The sequence below is a fragment of the Sus scrofa genome, chromosome 1 (genome assembly GCF_000003025.6).
Source record: "Sus scrofa isolate TJ Tabasco breed Duroc chromosome 1, Sscrofa11.1, whole genome shotgun sequence".
Taxonomy (NCBI): domain Eukaryota; kingdom Metazoa; phylum Chordata; class Mammalia; order Artiodactyla; family Suidae; genus Sus; species Sus scrofa.
In genome coordinates this window covers 270,431,204-270,450,515 of record NC_010443.5, presented here as the reverse complement: position 1 = coordinate 270,450,515, position 19,312 = coordinate 270,431,204, and the positions used below count along the sequence as shown (strand labels likewise).

Genomic DNA, 19,312 nt, shown 5'->3' with positions numbered 1-19,312 from the left:
CAGAGCAACACTGGGATGTGGCGAGTGGCCAGGCTGCTGCTGACCCCCTGGGAAGGAGACGTAGGTGTGGGCACAAGCTGGGTTCTGGCGGGGGGAGTTCTGAGCCACCTATTCTGATTTCAGGGGGTCCCTCTGATTGTGGGGATTCTCTCCTCCCTCCACTTTCTCCCCCTGGCAGCTGAAACTCTGGGGACCTGGACAAGGCTGAGAGCGCCCTTGGCTCTGCAGACCCGGCACCCCAGGATCTGCTGAGCATTTCCAGGATGAGTGGCTTCTGTTCATCCTGCCCCCAGGCCACCAGGGCCCCTAAAAAGCAGCCCCTCCACCTCCGCAAGGTTGGCCCACCATCCCTGGGGCCCTCACACGTACCTGCAGGTTCCCCCCCGAGGCTGCTAGGGCCACCCCATCCTTCCACCAGCGGAGGCTGGGGGTAGGCACCCCAGTCCCCACACATCGGAGGGTCACAGGCTGCAGGAAAGGGGCTGTGATGTTTTCACCCCCGGCTATGACCACTGATGGGAGCTCTGGGCAGAGAGGCAGGGAGAGAAAGGTCAGGGTCAGGAGGGGTGTAGGAAGTACCCAGAAACCTCCTCAGTGCCTGGGAGGCAAGGGTGTAGCCTTGCAAATCTGGCCTCTAGCCTGCCCCCAGCCCTCCAAACATATGGCCTTAGGGGGAAGAGCACCAGACTGGGAGCCAGCAGAGCAAGTCTTTCCCTTTAAAATTCTCCCATCCATCCATCCATCCATCCATCATCCATCCATCATTCCTCTTTCCATTCATTATCTACCCATCCTTCATCCATCCATCCATCCATCCATCCATCATCCATCCATCATTCCTCTTTCCATTCATTATCCACCCATCATTCATCCATCCATCCATCCATCATCCATCCATCATCCATCTATCCATCCATTATCGATCCACCATTCATATCCATCCATCCGTCATCCATCCATCCATTATCCATCATCCCTCCATTCTTCATCCATCCATCCATCATCCATCCATCCATCATCCATCCATCAATTATCCATCATCCCTCCATTCTTCATCCATCCATCCATCATTCCTCCATCTATCCATCATCCATCATCCATCCATCCATCCACTATCCATCCATCATCCATCCATCACTCATCATCCAAGAATATGTCATAGACAGCATCTACTCAGTGCCCACACTGCACTAGGCACAGGGACACAGCAGAGAAAGCTCTGTGGTGCCTTCAGAGCTCCCCAGCTGGGCAGTGGAGATGAACAACCAAATAAGCAACCCCCAATACAGTGAGTGGGGATATGGCCACGAGAGGCTGGGCAGTGCAGATTATAACCATGGTGGAATCAAGGAGGACTTCCTGGAAGAAGGGGTGCTTTTAGGACAGACTTGTAAGATAGGAAGGAGCTAAGCAGGCAAAGAGGAAGAGGAAGAATGTTCCAGGCAGAGGGAACAGCATTTGCAGGCTTGGTGGTAAGGGAGCCCGTCTACATAAGGAGTTGAATGAAGGTGAGGGTGCTGAGCGTAGAGAGCAAGCGTGAGGGTGGGGGAGGAGGCGAGCGCAAATGGAAGGCCTATGTTCTGGGCGATTGACAAGTGTGGTGCGCAGCTGAGACCACCTTCTCATGCCCATGTCTCTTTGGGGAGCTGGGAAGTCTGGCCCAGAAATGCCATCCAGAGCTGACCAGCTCTATGCCCTACCCATGTCTACCAGGCCTGCCAAAGGCACAGATGGCCATGGCTGTCTGGCTTCACCCACTGGGCATCTCGGGCTGCCATGGCCCTGGAACCCCAGGCCCCGCTCACCGTGCACAGATAACTCCACCTCGGCCCCAGCAGTGCCCGCCTCGTTGGTGGCCTGGCAGGCGAAGAGGCCCGCATGGCCCAGCTCCACGTGGTCAATATGCAGTGTGGTCCCCTGTGAGGCCACCTGCACCCCAGCCAGCTCCTTGGCGGGACGGCCATTCTGCAGCCACCTACAGGGTGTAGGCAGGGGAACGGGTCAGCCTGAGGCCAGGAAAGGGTGAGGGTGACAGGATGAGCCAAGAGGCCTGGCAGCATCGCTCCTGCTCTCACATCCCTGGCTCGGTGGCCTTTTTTTCATGCTCCTGGGAAGCATACTCCCCACCCACCCCAAAGTGTGCCCTCTCCATCCGCCCCCAGCCCCCCAGGTCCGGCCCACATCACCCCATACGCACTGGACTGTGGGCACAGGGGAGCCTGAGGCCTGGCAAGGAAGTTCCAGGGGCTGTCCCACGAGAGTGGTCACCTGGCCCAAGCCTTCAGCTACCAGGAGCTGTGGGGCCACTGCAAGCAGGAATCACCATTGAGGGTTTGGAGCTCAGAAAACCCCAGCCTACAGCCCTCCCAAGTCCCAGTGCTGCCAGAGCAAGGCCCAAGCTTCATCTCACCCTTCCAGTCCTCCCATAAATGGTCCCTCTGCCAGGTAGCCTTCCAGGACCACCCAAGATCAGGTGAGTGCCCCCGCCCCCAGCCTCCTCATGGGCTTGGTCTATTTATTCAATGTCTGACCTCCCCCCGAGAGCCAGCGCTCAGGAGCCCCTTCTGCCTGTTCCCGGCTTTATCTGAGTGAATAGCCGAGAAGTATCCATGGAATGGGAGAAGCGGGCAAGGGTCCCACCCCCGACAGCGCGTCCCCGGCACCAGCGCCCACCACCCAGCTTTGGGCCCCAGGGAATTCTCCATAGATGTCCACGCCAGTGACCAGGAGCATCTCCTGGAAGTCAGAGCACTGTCTTTTATCCTGGGTGACCTGGCCCTTGATCCCGGGGCCCCCGACTAGGTCACAATGTCCTCATCTGTCTCCTTATCTGTCTTCTGCAATTCAGGGCACCGGTCACCTCTCCCCACTTTCCATCCCCTCCACACACAGTAGGTGGGAAAGGAGGGGTCCCCAGCCCCAGGGACCCTGGGGGGACAGGCCCGGGCTTACCCTGCACCTCCACGGAGTACTGCAGCATGGCCTCCCCAGCCGGGCTGCTGGCCACGCAGCTGTACAGGCCTCCGGACGCCTCCCCCAGGCTCTCCAGGCTCAGCACGCTGCCGCCCGCCGCCAGCCACGTCCCGTTGCTCTCCGTCACGGGCAGCCCCTTGTGGTGCCAGGAAAGGGTGGGGGGTGGGCGGCCTCGGGCCACACACTCCAGTGCCAAGGGCCTCCCAGCCACGGCCTTCACCACATGAGGCCCTCTACCAGCCCCCTCGATGGCAGGCGGGACTAGGGAAGAGGCATGGGGGCTGCTCAGGGACCAGCAGCCTGATGAAGCCCCTCCCTCGCCCCTCCCCATGTGAAATGCTGCCTCCCCCCCCGCCCATAGCTGCAACCCCTCTTCGCACATCGCCTCCTCCGGGGAGCCTCCCAGAGACCCCTGGCTGGAAGCACCCTCTCCCTTCTCTGCCCCTTGGCAGCAGCCCCACCCCTTACCCCCCCCCCCCGCCTCCTCCCTCCACGGCCCACTATCCCAGGGAGCACATCCCGAGCAGAACTATGCACGTCTCTGTGTGTCTCCAGTATCTGCACACAGTAGGTCTCAATATCTGCTGAACTCAAAGTGATGGGCTCTTACTGGTCCTACTGGTCCCCTCTGTGGCCTGAGGAAATCCTCGCCTGTGGGGGCTCCTCACTCAGCCAGCGATGGCCAAGGGGTACCCAAAGGGGGCTCCTCTCTTACCCTTAGGGAGGGCCCCCAAATTGCAGAGCCCACAGAGCCATTGCCAAGGGACATGGGGCGATGAAGGGCCCAGATGGGCCTCTCAACTTTGTTGGGGTCACAAGCCACCACCCTGAAAACGTACTGAGAAGTTCTCGTCATGGCTCTGTGGTAATGAATCCAGCTAGTACCCATGAGGACATGGGTTTGATCCCTGGCCTCGATCAGTGGGTTAAGGATCCGGTGTTGCTGTGAGCTTGGTGTAGGTGGCAGACTCAGCTCGGATTCCAAGTTGCTGTGGCTGTGGTGTAGGCCGGCAGCTGCAGCTCCGATTGGACTCCTAGCCTGGAAAATTCCATGTGCCGCAGACGTGGCCCTAAAAAGCAAAAAGAAAAAAATGAAAGAAAAAGGAAGAAAACACACACGTGCACTTGTCATTCAGTTTCCAGGAAGTCCTCAGATCCCCGAAGGAGAATCCCGACGTTGGCAGCTGGGCTCATCCTCAGAGGCTGCCCACAGACCGCACACGCCCCAACTTCCCTTTGAGCTCCCCAGGGCTCCAGCATCCAAGCCCTTAGCATCTTTGGGGACCAGCGGCCCAAAGCTGACTCCTCGGGAGGGACCAGGAAGACACCAACCCGCTGGCCTGCATTCTGCCCTCTGAACCATCACCTGCCCAGGACCCCCCCCCTGCCCCCAACCCTTTCCTCTGAGTCGGTGCATCCTCAGAGCCAAGCCCTCAAGACAGGCCAATGCTGAGTGCAGGATTTACAGTCCTCCTACAGGTCCTGTCGCTTCTGCTCGGGGTGACCTGGGCCAAGCCCAGGGCCCACTACACTCACCCCCAAGTGGGAAGATGAGGGCCCTCGTCCCTGGACCGTGATTAAAGGAGCTGGCACTGTGAAGAGCCCCAGCGGGCCTGGACTGCGTGAGCCATCAATGAAGAGCAGGCAATGATGGGTGGTGGTCGGGGGGCTGGGGGGTCTGGGCATAGTTGCATGAAATGTGAAATCACCAGGGGGGACCTGGATCCTGGACTTGGCTCCGCCTGGGCCCCTGGACCGGCCCTCCTGCTCCTGGCCTGTTTCCTGGACGAGCCGGGATAACCCTTCTCCCTGGGTCCCTCCATCCCTTATCCTCTGTCTCCAGAGACAGACGGAGGCCACCACGGCCCAGAGTCCCTCCCACCGCCCACCGCTGGGGTCCGCTGTCCCTGCCGAGACCCCTGGCCGCTCACCGTAAACCTCCAGCCTGGTGGCCTTCTCAACAACGCCCACGGGGTTGCTGGCCTTGCAGGTGTAGATGCCAGCGTCTGAGCCCTGGGCCTTCTCCAGCTGCAGCTGCCGGCCGCCCCTGGTGTAGACGGCCTCGGCACTGGGGAGCAGGGGGTCCCCGTCCTTGAGCCAGGTGATGTCAGGTGTGGGCACTCCTCGGGCCTCGCACAGGAACCGCACGGGGTGGCCCTCCACGACAGCCACCTCACTTGTCTCATTGGATCCCCAGATGGTGGGAGGTGCTGAGGACAGCGGGGGGCGGAGGGCAGTCATAGGGAGCCTGCCCCGCACAGAGGCGGCTGGTGGCCCCTCCCTCGAGGCCGCAAGCACTGAACATGTCCTAGGCGTCTACTGCAGGGATGGGCGAGGGGCAGGGCTCTGGGGACAGGTGGGAGAGACGGCCCAGGGACCTGCTGACATAGGGGGCAAGCCCGGCCTTCGTGAGAGGAGCACAAGGTGGGGGAGGGGCCGCAGGTCAGGCTCTGGACCCCACTGGGCCTCTAACTCACTGTAGGACCCTCATAGGTCACCCCCCCTCTCTAGGGCTCAGTCTCCCCGTCTGTAAAATGGGATCAGGGTTTCCCAGAGGACAGGTCACACACTGTAGGTGGTACCCAAGGTCACCCTCAGGGCATCGCATAAGGGAATAGCCACAACCTTCCCAGACCTCCTTCCAGTCCAATGAGGACAAAGGGAAAGGGGTGTTCCCTGAGACTCTGTTTGTAACTTTTCTAGAACTTTCTACGCTGCCCTCTTGACCACACGTGGGCAGCTCACACCTGAGGGCTTCCAACATCCCACTTTGGTTGTACGTGTTTTCACAGCTTCCTCCCACGAAGGCCAAGCGACCCTGGTTCCCGCTTCCCTTCGAGGCATTAAACATTCTTTGAAATCAGTGTGTCTTGGTGTAAAGAAAAGGGACTTGATCCAAAGTAACCACCATCCTGAGTTGGTATCAGGAAGAGTAAGACTTGTGAAGCTCAGGAGGGGACAATGGGATTTGCGAAACGTTGGGCCAGAGTCCCTCTGTCCTGCCTCCGCCCCCACGTTTACTGGACAGGGGGCTCACTCCTTAGAGACCCCCATTTCTGCCCTCCATCTCCCTCCCTGCAGCGGGCAGCCCGTGGTGGGGGGCCGGGAAGGGGCTGGGCTCACAGTGGATTCTGAGCTGAAAGTCCTTGGCCTGCTGGCCAGCTGGGCTGAAGGCCACACACTGGTACCGCCCTTCATCCCCCAGGTGAGTGCTGGTGATTCTGAGAACCTGGCCGTCCTCCTGGAGCTGGACGCGAGGGTCCCCTGGAAGGACAGGTCTGGAAAGATGGCCAAGAAAAGACTGCCAGTGAGGCCGAGGTGCTGGCGGGGGCGGCTGTACAGACGGAGCCTGCCGCTCGGGAAAAGGAAGGCTGGACGCTTCAGTCCCTGAAAGGTGCCAACCACCCCGTGCGCATCAAAGATAAAGGGATAAACAAAATGTGGTCCATCCCTACGATGGAATATTTATTATTCAGCCGTTAAAAGAGGTGACGGTCTCATGAGGTTGCGGGTTCGATCCCTGGCCTCGCTCAGTGGGTTAAGGATCTGGTGTTGCCGTGAGCTGTGGTGTAGGTCGGAGACGATGCTCGGATCCTGCATTGCTGTGGCTGTGAGGCAGGCCAGCAGCGGTCGCTCCGATTGGACCCCTAGCCTGGGAACCTCCATGTGCCGTGGGTGGGGCCCTAAAACGCAAAAAAAAAAAAAAAAAAAAAAAAGAAGTGACGTTCCAAAACCTGCTAGAAGGTGGACAAACCTCGAAAACCGTATCTAAGTGAAAGGCGCAGACACGAAAGGCCGCTTATGTATGACTGCGGGAAATTACATGAAATCTAGAGACAGAAAGCATTTGAGTGGCTGCCAGGGGCTGTGGGCGGGGAAGGAACAGGGGAGTAACTGCTCATGGGTACAGGTCTCCTTTGGGGACAATGAAACACTCTGGAAGTCGACAGAGGTGACCGCAGTGCCTCACAGCGGATGTACGAAGTGCTGCTGATTTGCGACTTTGGAATACGATGAAGGTCATGTTAGTCCTTTAAAAATGTCTTAAAATAAAAATACTCTTAAAAATGAAAAGAAGGCTGGCTGAGTGCTGAGAAAACCCTGCCCGGCGAAACCCTGCCTGAGTGATCTCAAGTTGGGGTGAGGGTGCCCCCAGCTGCCCTCTGCCCGGGGCCCTGCGTGGCTCCAGCAGTGCCTGTCAAGCCCCCACCCAGCAGAGTCCCACTCCCCAGAGCCCCGCTCCACCTAGCGCTCCACGCCCACGCTACCCGCCAGGGGGGTCACTCACTGCCCGTCCTTGGTCCATTCCACCTGGGGAGCGGGGATCCCCGTGGTCTGGCACTCCAGCTCCACCCCTGCACCAGCCAGGCCCAGCACCTCCTGAGCAGCCCCGGCTCCAAGCACGGAAGGTGGGACTGGGGCGAGAGGGGTGGGGGGGTGAAAAAAATTGTCCAGTGCTACAAGCCCCACTGGCCACAGGGCCTTTGCCTGTGCTGGCCCCCTGCCTGCTCACCCTGCCCCCGAACCCCTGGCTGGATGGGGCCCTGCTCTGTGTAGCCTCTTGTGCACATAATGCAAACCCTAATTACAGGGTCAACGATATGGTTATCTGATGCCTGCCCCACAGCCCCGTGAGCATATCTGCCACGGGCCTCTCTGCCTCTGGTTCCCAGCAGGCAGTTCCCCCACCACCACCACCTAAAAGGGACCAGACACATGTGGGAGCTGGGGGGGCTCAGGCCTCACTCACTGAGCACGAGGAGCTCGAAGTCCCTCTGGGCGGTCCCCGCCTGGTTCTCTGCCCGACAGGAGTAGAGGCCGGAATCGCCCTCCTGGATCCTGGGAAAGTGGAGGGCCCGGGCCCCATCCAGGAGGCGGTGGCTGCCCACCTCGGGGATCTGGGCAGAAGAGGCCAGAGGGAGCTGGTGGGTGGGGTGGGGCTGCACACCCAGATCAGCAGCAAGAGGAAGCTGAGGCCCAGGGAAGCTGGTTGGAGACCAGAACCCAGGGCTTCTGATTCTGAGAACAGGGCCATGCCCTCTCCTCCATGCAGGCGTCCAGGCTTCACTGTGGGACCACAGTCCTCCACCGCCCTGAACCCCAGAGCAGCCCTAAAGACACCTATCACCCTGTCATATGCCCCCACCACACCTGGTGCAGGTAGGAACCCCCCAGAAGGCCTGTACCCTACCCAAATCCCACCCGCAGCACGTCCACCCCGGGGACACCCACCAGCTGCCCATCCTTGAGCCACGTGATCTCAGGGGCTGGAAAGCCATGTGCGTCACACTCCAGCCGCAGGGATTGGCCGGCCATGCCTGACACGTTGGCCCTGCGCCCGTCCTCCCGGATGCTGGGGGGCACTTGGGAGCAAGGAGAAGCAGAGGAGCTGCCGCCTCCCCAGGGACAGCCACGGCCACCCAGACCTTGTCTGGGCCACTCTCACCGACCCGGTGAGGCAGCCCTAACTCCCTCCCCTTCCAGATTCTGGGGTTGCAGGATGCCCGCCCCAGTCCCGGGTCTGGCCATCAGGAGCCACATGGACCTGGGAATGGCCACAGCAGCCCGGCCCTGGGACCTCGCCCTGGTGTGCCCAGGAACAGGGCCACTCTCTCCGACATTCAGCTTTATCAGATGGGGATCCACCCAGCTCGATACCCAGACTGCTGTCATGGTCACCTAGGAGGGTCCCCCAGCCGAAATCCCTGAGGGTGGGGCTGGGGATGTCTTTGAAACCAGCTTCCCAGGCCAGTTCACCTGCCATTACGGAAGCCGAGAGGCTGCCCATGGGGAGGCAGAAGGTGGCCCAGTAGGAACCATTAAAGCTGCTTCTCCCACTTCCTCCATGAGCCTGAGTTAAGGGGAGGGAAGGGCTCCCCTTCCCTACAGCACCATGGATGGGTGGGTAACGGGGTCCAGGAGCTGGAGGAAGCGCCCCCTGCTGATGGGAAGAACAAGAGCCCCGGGTAGTTTCAGCAGCTATAACACAAGGTGACCTCGGGACTCTGCATGGCCACCACTGCACATTCTAAAAGAAATTCACTACTAGACCTTCCATATTTTTTTTTTTTTTATTTTTAGGGCCACACCTGTAGTATACGGAGGTTCCCAGGCTAGGGGTCGAATCGGAGCTGCAGCTACCAGCCTACACCACAGCCATGGCAACGCCAGATCCGAGCCACGTCTGTGACCTACACCACAGCTCAGGGCAGTTCCGGATCCTTAACCCACTGAGCAAGGCCAGGGATCGAACCCACATCCTCAAGGACACTAGTCGGGTTCGTAACCCACTGAGCCACAAAAGGAACTCGCACTTCTAGACCATTTTAAAGCCATGTATGGATTTCCAGGTTCCTCTCGTACACTGCCTCCGTGGGGGTCTCCCTGGGGAAGGGGGTGCCCTGCAACCTGCCACTCTCCCTTCACCCTCAAGCCTTTGCTGACAGGTATGGAGTGGGTGAAAAGGGGCCTGCAGCCTCCCCTGAGGTGAGTTCTCAGTGCCCCACCTAGGCAGCCTGGGGTACCAGCCATTCCCCAGCTCCGGGATCCCAGCTCACCATGGACCACCAGCTTGGCTCTCCGGGATGCAGAGCCCGCCTCATTGGTGGCCTGGCACTCGTAGTCCCCGCCGTCAGTGGGAGAAACCGAGTCCAGAAACAGCGAGCCTTCCTCCAGCACCGCCAGGCCCGGCCGGCCACTCACAGGCTCCAAGGACGGGCCCTTCCGCCATGTGACCTGCGGCTTGGGCGTCCCTGGCAGGGCACAGAGTCATGAGCATGAACACCCTGGCCCCTTCCCCGTCCACATCTGCACTGCCCCCACCCCTGTGCAAACGGCACTGACCTTCTGGTGAGGGGAGGCCCTTGGGCACCTCCTTGCCCACAGGGCTGGAGGACTACCCCTGGGAGCTGCAGATGCCCAGACACCCGCCGCCTCCCCACCCGGTCCTATGCGTCCACATGGCCTCCCAGTGGCCCCTGGGCCATGCGCACAGGGGACAGAGGCTTTTCTGGTTCCCTCCCAGAGGCCCTGCCTCATCTGGAATTGCATCCCCGCCAGCATGCCCAATCCCTTACCTGCCCTCTTTTTCTCTTTGCCCATCATCTCCAACCTTCTAACATACATAAGATGTACGTTTTCTTTTTTTTTTTAACGGCTGCACCTGCAGCATATGGAAGTTGCTGGGCTAGGGGTCCAATCAGAGCTGCAGGTGCCAGCCTGCGCCACAGCAACACTGGATCCAAGCTGCATCCATGACGTATGCCACAGCTTGCGGTGATGCCAGATCCTTAATCCACTGAGCAAGGCCAGGGATTGAACCCACATCCTCACAGAGAGAGCGTCCTGTCCTTAATCCGCTGAGCCACAATAGGAACTCCCAAGATGCACCTCTTTTAGACAATGTTTTCAGTCTATTGCCTGTCTTCCCTCACACACACAAGGTCCAGGGTCTTCGCTTTGTTCCCTGCTGCAATTCCAGCTGCAAGCCCAGTACCTGGCACATAGTAGGTGCCACAGAAAGGAACGAACCTGCTGCATTCAGCACCCTATCGTCCCATCAACTCAATGCATAAACGGTGGAGGGCCACTGGCCTGGCCTGCGCTTCCTCTCGCAGGCACAGGGCCGGGCACTGGTGGCCACACCCCCCATCCCCACCGTGAGCGCCGCAATCCCCAGCATGCTCTCGTCCAACACTCCTCACTTTGGACTCTCCAGCGCCTGGCTCTGCCACCAGACTGTTGGCTCACGTGGCCTGGGGCACAGTGGGTGCACAGTGAACAGCTGCCTGGCACAGAGTAGGTCCTCAGATCTGTGTTGAAGAATGACCTAGCCTTCCAAACAGCACCCATGCCCATGAGGCACGGCACTCAGCAGTCACAGCAGGGCTTGGGTTACTTGAGCCTCTGCTCTGCGGACTTGCTGAGCGACCTCAGGATCAGGGCAGCCCTGACCGCAGCTCTGCCAGGATGCCCCCTGGAGGATCCCACTGCCAGGGGTCTGCTCCTCACTGTGGGGACACATAGGTGAACACACACACAGCCCACATGCACACATGCCCCTCCCAGCTCCTCAGCTTCTCCAGAGGACCCCAGCCCATTCTCCCACCATCCAGAGGCCAGGACTTCAGAGCTGCTGGCCTGGTGGGGCATTGAGCTTTGAACCCTGGAGTTTTTTTTTTTTAAGTGCAAGACATCTAGCCCCTAAATGAGCTCTAACCACAGGCCTACACCAATGCTCTGTGATGGGGGGAAGCCAGGGGACTCAGAGCTCTCACTGAAAATCACTTCCCACACCCTTTTTATTATTATTATTTTTCTTTTAGGGATGCATCTGTGGCATATGGAAGTTCCCAGGCTAGAGGTCAAATCATAGCTGCAGCCACCAGTCTACACCACAGTCACAGCAATGCCAGATCCGAGCCACATCTGCGACCCACACCACAGCTCACGGAAATGCCAGATCCTTAACACACTGAGCAAGGCCAAGGATTGAACCCGCATCCTCATGGATACTAGTCGGGTTCTTAGCCCACTGAGCCACAATGGAAACTCCCTCATGCCCACTTCGCAGGGGCCAAAAGAGAGGCAATGATTGTTCACAATCACCAGCAAGTTGGTGGGGAGGCTCCCGGCCTCTGTCTCACTCCAGGTACCAGTAGGAGGATGGTGCCACCCACTGCAGGTACCAGGGCTCCCATGTGCCAGTCCCTGGTGCCCTGTGATTTCTCCCTTCCCTGCTTGAAGGGAAAAGGCCAAGGGCAGCCCGTTGGGCAGGCGCTGGCCGGGCTGAGGCAGTTTTAATGGTGAGCTTGGGTTATGCCAACCCGGCTTAAGGAGGAGAAGCCCCTGGCTGATCAGGGATGTTGGGGGGGGTGGCTGTGGTCCCACCTCTCGAGAGCACCTTCAAGGCTGCTTGCTATTACCAGATACTGACACCAGGTGGCGCCCTGGTCGAGGACCGTACAACTGCCTCTCCAGGTGAGCGTAGGGCTCCCAAAAGCCTGCCTCCTACCTGCCTCTCCCTTGGTCTGGTTCCAAGGACTTCCCTGGGCCCCGTGGCACATGGAAGAGAAGAGGAGACTAGAAGCAGCTTTCCTTTCTTCTTCCAGGCTTTTTGTTAGCTGCCACTAGCTCTGTAGACCCCAGACACCGGCCCTTTCAGAAAGCTCCATCTGTGCACAGGGAGTCAGCACGTCCCCTGTCCCAGAAGAGCCTGAAGCCTAAGGAAGCAACTCCGGCAGAAAGCAGCACCTGCCGGAGCCGCAGGGAGGTTTCACAGCGAGGCAGAATCATCCATTCAACCGTGCACCCCACTATGCACCAGGCACGGGCTGGGACCTAAAACCCCTACTGTCCACGGGACCTTCACAGCAGCCCCGGTGGAGGGATGCGTGTGACCCCACTGTGCAGCTGAGACGACTGAGGCTCAGAAAGGAAGGGGTGACCACCCAGCCCCGGGCAGCTGGCCAGGGTGGCTATCTCAGCCCCACACTGTGCCGTAGCTGCTGTGAGGTCTGGGGCCACTAAGCACTGATCCTGGGACCCTGGGCTGTTACCATGTCCAGGCGCAGAGGGGCCCTGGGCTTAAAGGGCACTAGAGGCTGGGGTCCAGGCACATCATGCTTTGCAAGTCACCTTCTGGCTGTGTGACCTTGGGAAAGCTGCTTAACCCCTCTGGGCCTAGACTGCCCCTAATTTGAAAAAGGAGCTAATGCTAATACCCATCCTATCTGGTTGGGATGGGACGAAGTGCTCAGCGTGGCCGCGGACAGGACTGGGGACCCCATAACTCCACACCCACGGGCGCTGCCCACAACGCGTGACCCAGGGAGCTGGATGTGGGTGGGTCTTGTCCCCTGCCCAGCCCACCCAGGGCCCAGCCTCACCTCTGGCAGGGCACGGCAGGGTGGCGTTCTCTCCGGCCACCCTCTCCAACAGACCGCTGGTCTCATCGGCCCCCCAGTGCGGCGGCTCTGGTGGGAGGAATGTGGCCACACTCACACCCCCAAACCCGAAGCTTGGTGCTCCCCTCGGGATCCCAAGGCCAGCAGAGAGGGCACTGCCATCCAGAACCCAGCCGGAAAAAGGGGACGCAAGCCTCGCGTTCCACCCTCAGCCTCAGGGCGAGTCAGAGCCGGTGGCACCGGCTCACCTCCCTCAGGGTGGCCCACAGAACAGCCACCTGGGCTTCGCACGACCCCCCGGGCTCAGGATCCAAGCCCAGGATCGTCCTGTCCTCCCCTCCAGGAGCAGCCTTCCGCGTGTGCTTCATATTCACAATAGGGAAAATGCTGGCCCCGAGGATCCAGAGCTTTTTACGCACCAGGCATTTCACACGCGCTCTCTCACTGAGCCTTCACACGTTACTGGACACATTTTATAGGGTCAGAGACAGTAAATGACTGTCTGATGGTTGTCCAGCTGGAAAGTGGGAGAAGCTGGACCGGAGCCCAGGTGCCTGCTCTTCAATCACCACCCCGGGGGCGCCAGCAGCACCCGCCTCCCCAGGATGGAGCTGGGAGGAAGGAAAGGTCCAAGCCGCTCCGAAGCCCAGGCTGCTGCGGAGGGAGCTGGGAGGAGGCGCGCTGGGCTTCAGGACAGACTCACCCAGCACCCTGAGCTCCAGCTCCCAGGCGTCCGCCCCGGCGCTGCTGGAGGCCTCACAGCGGTACGTCCCGGCGTCGGCAGTTTGGATGGCGGTGAAGTGGACGGAGCCCTCGGGCTCCCCGCCCTGCAGGGCCACCCCATCCTTGGACCAGGTCAGCTGGGGCTCCGGGCTGCCCTTGGCCGCACAGTTCAGGTCCAGAGCTTCTCCCACCAGCACCTTCAGGATCCGAGGGCCCGGCTGCACCTGGGGGGGCACTGACAGGGTCCCGGGGAGCGGGGGTCAAGGCCAGGGACCCCACAGGGGGGCAGGCAGTCACAAAGCCCAGACCCACAGAGAGGCCAGCCTGCTGGCTGGATGGTGCCATCCAGTCATCCGGGGCCATCTAAGGCTGATGGCTCCCGGTTTTGTCAAGAAACGGCCACAGGACACCCCACGGGGACCCCCCAAGAGTGAGCAGGGTCAGCCTTTGGCCTGCGCACAGGTGCTGTCATCAAAGAATCACAGCCTATTTCCCTCCCCACCCCCACCCACTTACACCGTTTGAGAACCACCAGCTGGGCAACATCCATCTCGGTGCCCGGTGGGGACACTGAGGCCCAGGAGGCGGCAGGACTGACTCAGCACAGGGGGGCAGCACACACAGAAGAGGAGGTTCAAATCCCAGCCCTGCCCCTTGGCGGCCGCAGGACCCTGCAGTGGCCAGAGCCTCGGTTTCCCCTCCTTGCATCCCATCCTCCAGCCTGGGAGGAAATGAGACGTGGTGCCAGAGCAGGCAGCATAGAGCCTGGCCCGCAGTGGTGCCTAAGATGCTGCAGCTAGACTCACTCTCGGGGTTCCCAGCGCCCTCCCTTCCCCGGGGTGGGAGGATTATGGGCTTCGTTTCTTCCGCATTTGTGTCTTCAAGTCACTCTCCCACCCTCCACCTCCTCTGGTCCTTCCCAGGGGCTGGGTGATGCCCATTTTGCAGATGAAGAAACTGAGGCTCAGAAAGGTCACGTGACTTGGCCAGAGTCACCCACTCTGTCAGCTGATGGGAGCTGGACCGGCCCTAAGCCTGGGTCTGTATGACCAGGAATCCAGGTGGCTTCTAGGGGGGCCAGACTAGGTGAGCCCAGGAGAATTCTGGGACAAGTGTCCTGGCCCCTTGGGGGAAGCAGAGGACACCCACCCCCTTCCTAGCTTCAGAGCAGGAACCTGAAGGTAAGAGCACCTGTGGGAACTTGGCCCTGGGGCAGAGCCTGGCTTTCCCACCCCAAGCCCAGAGCCTTGGTACAGGGGCACAGAGGGTAAACGCCACCCCCTAGCAACACTTGATGAAAACAGCAACAGTGTCTACTGTGCTGAGGGCCTGACGTCACTGATACCCCTTCTGACAACTACGGCATGGGCAATATCGCCCCCACCTTATAGAAGAGGAAACCCCGGCTCAGAGAGGCCAAGCACTTGGCCTAAGGAAACCCAGCCAGTCGGTGGCAGAGTGCGAATTCAAACCCCGCTCTGTCGAGGCCGAGGCCCTGCTCGTCACCCTGTTTCACTGCTTCTCACAACGCTCCTGCAAACCCACAGCAAAGCTTTGAGCCCCACCTCTCTGAGCCTCAGCCTGTCCGCCTGTACAATGGGGAGTTCGCTTAGATCAGATTAGATCAGGGGCTGGCTTTTTCGGTAAAGGACCAGAGAATCATTATTTCAGGCTGCGCGGGCCAGATGGGCTCTGTCTCAACCGCTCAGCTCTGCATGACAGTGTGAAAGCCACAGACCATAAGTCACCGAACACGTGTCGTGGCGCTCCAATAAAACTTGTATCTATGGAGACTGAACCTTGAATTTCATATCCTGTTCGCCTGCCATAGAACACTAATTGTCTCTGTTTCGGCAATCACTAAAAATGGGGACATCATCCTTCATGCGTTGGCTCTGTGAACACGGCAGGAAGGCCAGAGGTGGCTGAGGGCTGTAGTCGGCGGACCCCCGTCTTAGGTGACTCCTTGGGGAGTGGCTCTGCGGGCTGGCTTCTGTGCACAGGACCTGGACACCCAGGTCAACGCCCACTCCTGGGCCCCCACCCGGGCCAGAAACCAGAACCCCCTTTGTGGGTCCCCCTCCCAGCCCCCAAGTCCCTACGACCACGGGTCCTGCCCTCTGTTCTCAGGGGGCTTCTGAACGGCCTCTCTGGGCCCAACCACGGGGTACAGAAGAGGGAGAAAAGGAGATGAGAAGGAGAGATGGGGTTTGAGAAAGACAGGAAATAGAATTGATGCAGGGAACACTGGAGGGCCACGAAGGGGGGCCAGAGCCTGGCGTGGAGATGGGGGAGGAGCGCCGAAGGGCCCACGAAAGCAGGCGTTGGGGGTGGGGGAGGGGCTGAGACAGAGGCTGCCAGCCAGAGCCATACCTTGCACCCCAAGGATGTAGTTCCGAGCCACGGACCCTGCAGGGTTACTGGCTGTGCATTTGTAGAGGCCACCATCAGTGACCTGAGCCTGGGCCAGATACAGGGAGCCCGACGGGAGGAGGCGATGCCTGCAGGCGGGAAGGGCACTGGTGAGACCCTAACCAAACCCATCTCCGCTGGAAAGGCCCTGAGACCCCACTTGAACCAGCTGCCTCCTCCAGGAAGCCCGCTCGGACGGAGCTGTCCTTCACTCCTCCCTCTGCCCCCCTCCACTTCCCCAAACCACCAGGTCATAGCTTAAGAGCACTGGACCAGGAGTCCCTCAGCTAGGCTTGACTCTGAACCCTTCCTAGCTGGATGAAGCAAGCCCCTCCGCCCCCATTTCCTCATCTGTAAAATGGGCACATTCAGAAGTCCTGGGGCTGGGGCTGATGAACAGATTCCATGTGGCATTCAGCCCAGGGCCTGGCACTTGATTGCAGTAACACCCACTCGTCTACTGCACACACCTACCATCCCTTGACCCTGCCTGAGACGGGAGGGGAGGTCTCACTTGGAGCCCCCACCCCCCATGGCTTGCAGGAAGAAGCTGCGGAGGCCCTCTAAGTCCCAGGTCCCAACAGACTCCAAATCCAGGGCTTTTTGGTGTCCCGTTGTCCAGCACTATGTGGGGCCCTCAGGAGGAAGGGGTAGAGGTCCCCATCAGAGCCCTCCCCAATCCCGCCCACCTGGCTGAAGTCACCTGGCCCCATCCCACAGGGATCTGGCACCCCTAGCCAGGCTCCTGCAGCTGGGTTGGACCCCAGGGGGCCCTGTAGACATGACATCACTGGCCCATATGTGCTGGCTCCGTGCAGCCCCTGCCCCCGTAGACCTGAGAGGGCAGCTGCGGCCACTGGCCCCAGCTGGCCCCAAGCACAGGCAGCCGGCACGGGGGTGGGGGATCCCAAGGGCCAGCCTCCCCCACTTGTGCTCATCGGGGTACAGCTGGGCTCCAGCCCTGGCCCCCGCCCCCTGTCTGCTGAGCCTCAGGTTCCTCCTCTGCAAAACAAGGATGACAGCAGCCCACAGCTCCCAAGCAGCTACAAGCAAAGAGCTGGGCATCCATTCACCAAACAGGTCGGCATTGAGGCCAGCTCACCCGCTGTGCAACCTCAGGCCACCAGCTTGGCCCTGCGGGTCCTCTGCCTCCCCCTCTGTAAAGCAGGGTTATAATCCCCCTGCCTAGCACCCCCTTCTCCAGTTTGCTCTGAGCATCCAGCAAGTTCTCTGAGGACCACTGTGAATGATGCGCTGGGCAGTAGCCTCTAGAACCCAAGAGCTAACCTGGACCAACTGGGTTGGACCCTGTTTTGCCATGTGCTTGCTGTGTGAGGTTGGACAAGTCACTTAACCTTTCTGTGCCTCAGTTGTCTCCTTTTGGAGAAAAGAAACAGCAGCAGTGCTTACGCTTCACGGGGTTGTCCAGAGAACTGAAAGACCTAATTCGCATCAGTGCCTGGAACAGAGGCACCTACTCCACAAAGGTCATCTGTTACCATGGTGATGACGGTGCATCCACAGCAATACATGATACAGGTGCGCACAGTCTAAAACTCTAATATAACGGCATCAGGTGGATATATGTGGGTCTATTTCATTCATTTTTCACTGTCGTATGGTAGACTTTGTGTGATCATACCATAATTTATCTGTTTGTTTGTTTTCTTTTCTGGCTGTACCTGTGGCATATGGAAGTTCCTGGGCCAGAGATCAAATCTGAGCCAGTGCTGTGATCTATGCCACAGCTCCAGCAAGGCCAGATCCTTAACTCACTGTGCCACGGCAGAAACTCCCATCACACCATAACTTAGTCAACTGCTCTCTTTCTGGAAGACATGAAAGCATTTAGATTTTTCCTCCCTCACCCCTTCTTTCCTTCCTTCATTCTTTCTCTCCCCAGCAGAGTTCTCTGCACACTGACACACGTGTCCCCCAGGCCCTGGAGCAGGATTCCTGGGCCACAGGCTCACACACCCTCAGCTCTCACAGGCAATTCCCCCTTGTAGGGCAGGTTTATCAGAACCTCCCAGCTCTATGTGAAACATACAGATTCCCAGGCCCCGCCCAGAGCCCCTGATTGGGGGGGGCTATACCAAGACCCTCAGGGGTCCACCCCTTGGGAACACTGCCCCAGCACACAGGCAAGTGCCCCTGCCCTGAGAAGCAGCCGAGCTGAGCTGATGGGAGCAGCGTTTTGACAGCAAGTGGCCCCTGCTGTCATTCTTGCAGGCTGATCTCAGACCAAGGACCCTATCTCCCTAAGCCACAGGGTCCTCGTCTGGGTCACAGGAGATGGCACGAATGAAGTGACGCGATGCAAAGCCCACGGTCCCTTGGACGTAGTTAAGTGCTCAATAAACGGCCCTGCTGTAAATAAAAATCCTGGCCCCTGCCCCGCCCCCACCAACATGCCCGCGGGCTCGCCCACAGCCCCCATCCACCTTCCAAAGTGGAAGAAAAAGGGGAAAAAAACACCACACAGATGCTTGTTTGTCCCAGGGGCAAGTAAACATTTCCCCTGCATGGCTCGCTCCCCTAGCTTGGCTTTTCTTATCCAGATTTTCTTTCTTTCTGTTTTTTTAAATTAACGTTGACATCCACCAAACACAAGACAGATCCATTTGCGGCTGAAACATACATATCCAATCACACTTGGGGCCGGCACACGGGGGACTTTGTTGCAAACCTCGACAAGCCAAGCAGGGACATGTGGGTCAGTGGAAAGAGGTCCAGGCTGGGCACCTGGAGTTCTGGATCTGGGGTCCTACTCTGTTATAGACGTGCTGTGCAACCTCAGGCAGGGCAAACAACATCTCTGAACCCCATTTTCTTTATGGCTGAAAAGGCAGCTTTGGACTCCTTTATCTCAGAGGTCGCCTTCTAGGTCTCCGAAGAACTGCAGAGACCATGGGACCCTTAACTCCCTCCCTCACCAAACCCTTAAAAGGATAGGACATAGAAGTTTCTGGAAAAAAAAAAAAAACAATAATAATGCACCTTCCAAAAGTGGAAGCAATTCTCAACAATAAAATAGGCACCTTGTCTTTCTCATGACAAGCCCAGGTCACCTCCTCGAACGGGACTCTGCTCGCTGGACCACAAGAGAGGAGATGGGGAGAAGGGCGGCTCCACCTTACAGGTGGCCAAGCTGAGGCTTGCAGAGCCCTCCCGACAGCAGCCCTCTCCACACTGGCTTGTGACCACTTGTCACCTGTGGGCCCCGAGAAGACACACCTCCATCCGTCTTCTCTGCCTCTGTATCCCTGAGATCCTAGCCCAGGCAGAGCACACCCCAT

At 59.2% G+C, this 19,312-nt stretch overlaps 1 protein-coding gene across 1 annotated transcript in view; it reads right to left on the bottom strand.

Moving 5' to 3' along the window:
- Window positions 1–19,312, bottom strand: part of HMCN2 (hemicentin 2) — a 158,973-nt gene that overhangs the window by 72,462 nt on the left and 67,199 nt on the right. Inside the window, 13 exon segments of the mRNA XM_013993934.2 lie at window positions 370–524; window positions 1,806–1,975; window positions 2,198–2,306; window positions 2,953–3,234; window positions 4,905–5,183; window positions 6,097–6,251; window positions 7,262–7,388; window positions 7,724–7,871; window positions 8,206–8,336; window positions 9,531–9,725; window positions 12,861–12,947; window positions 13,582–13,836; window positions 15,975–16,102. Coding sequence (XP_013849388.2) covers window positions 370–524; window positions 1,806–1,975; window positions 2,198–2,306; window positions 2,953–3,234; window positions 4,905–5,183; window positions 6,097–6,251; window positions 7,262–7,388; window positions 7,724–7,871; window positions 8,206–8,336; window positions 9,531–9,725; window positions 12,861–12,947; window positions 13,582–13,836; window positions 15,975–16,102 — 2,221 coding nt within the window.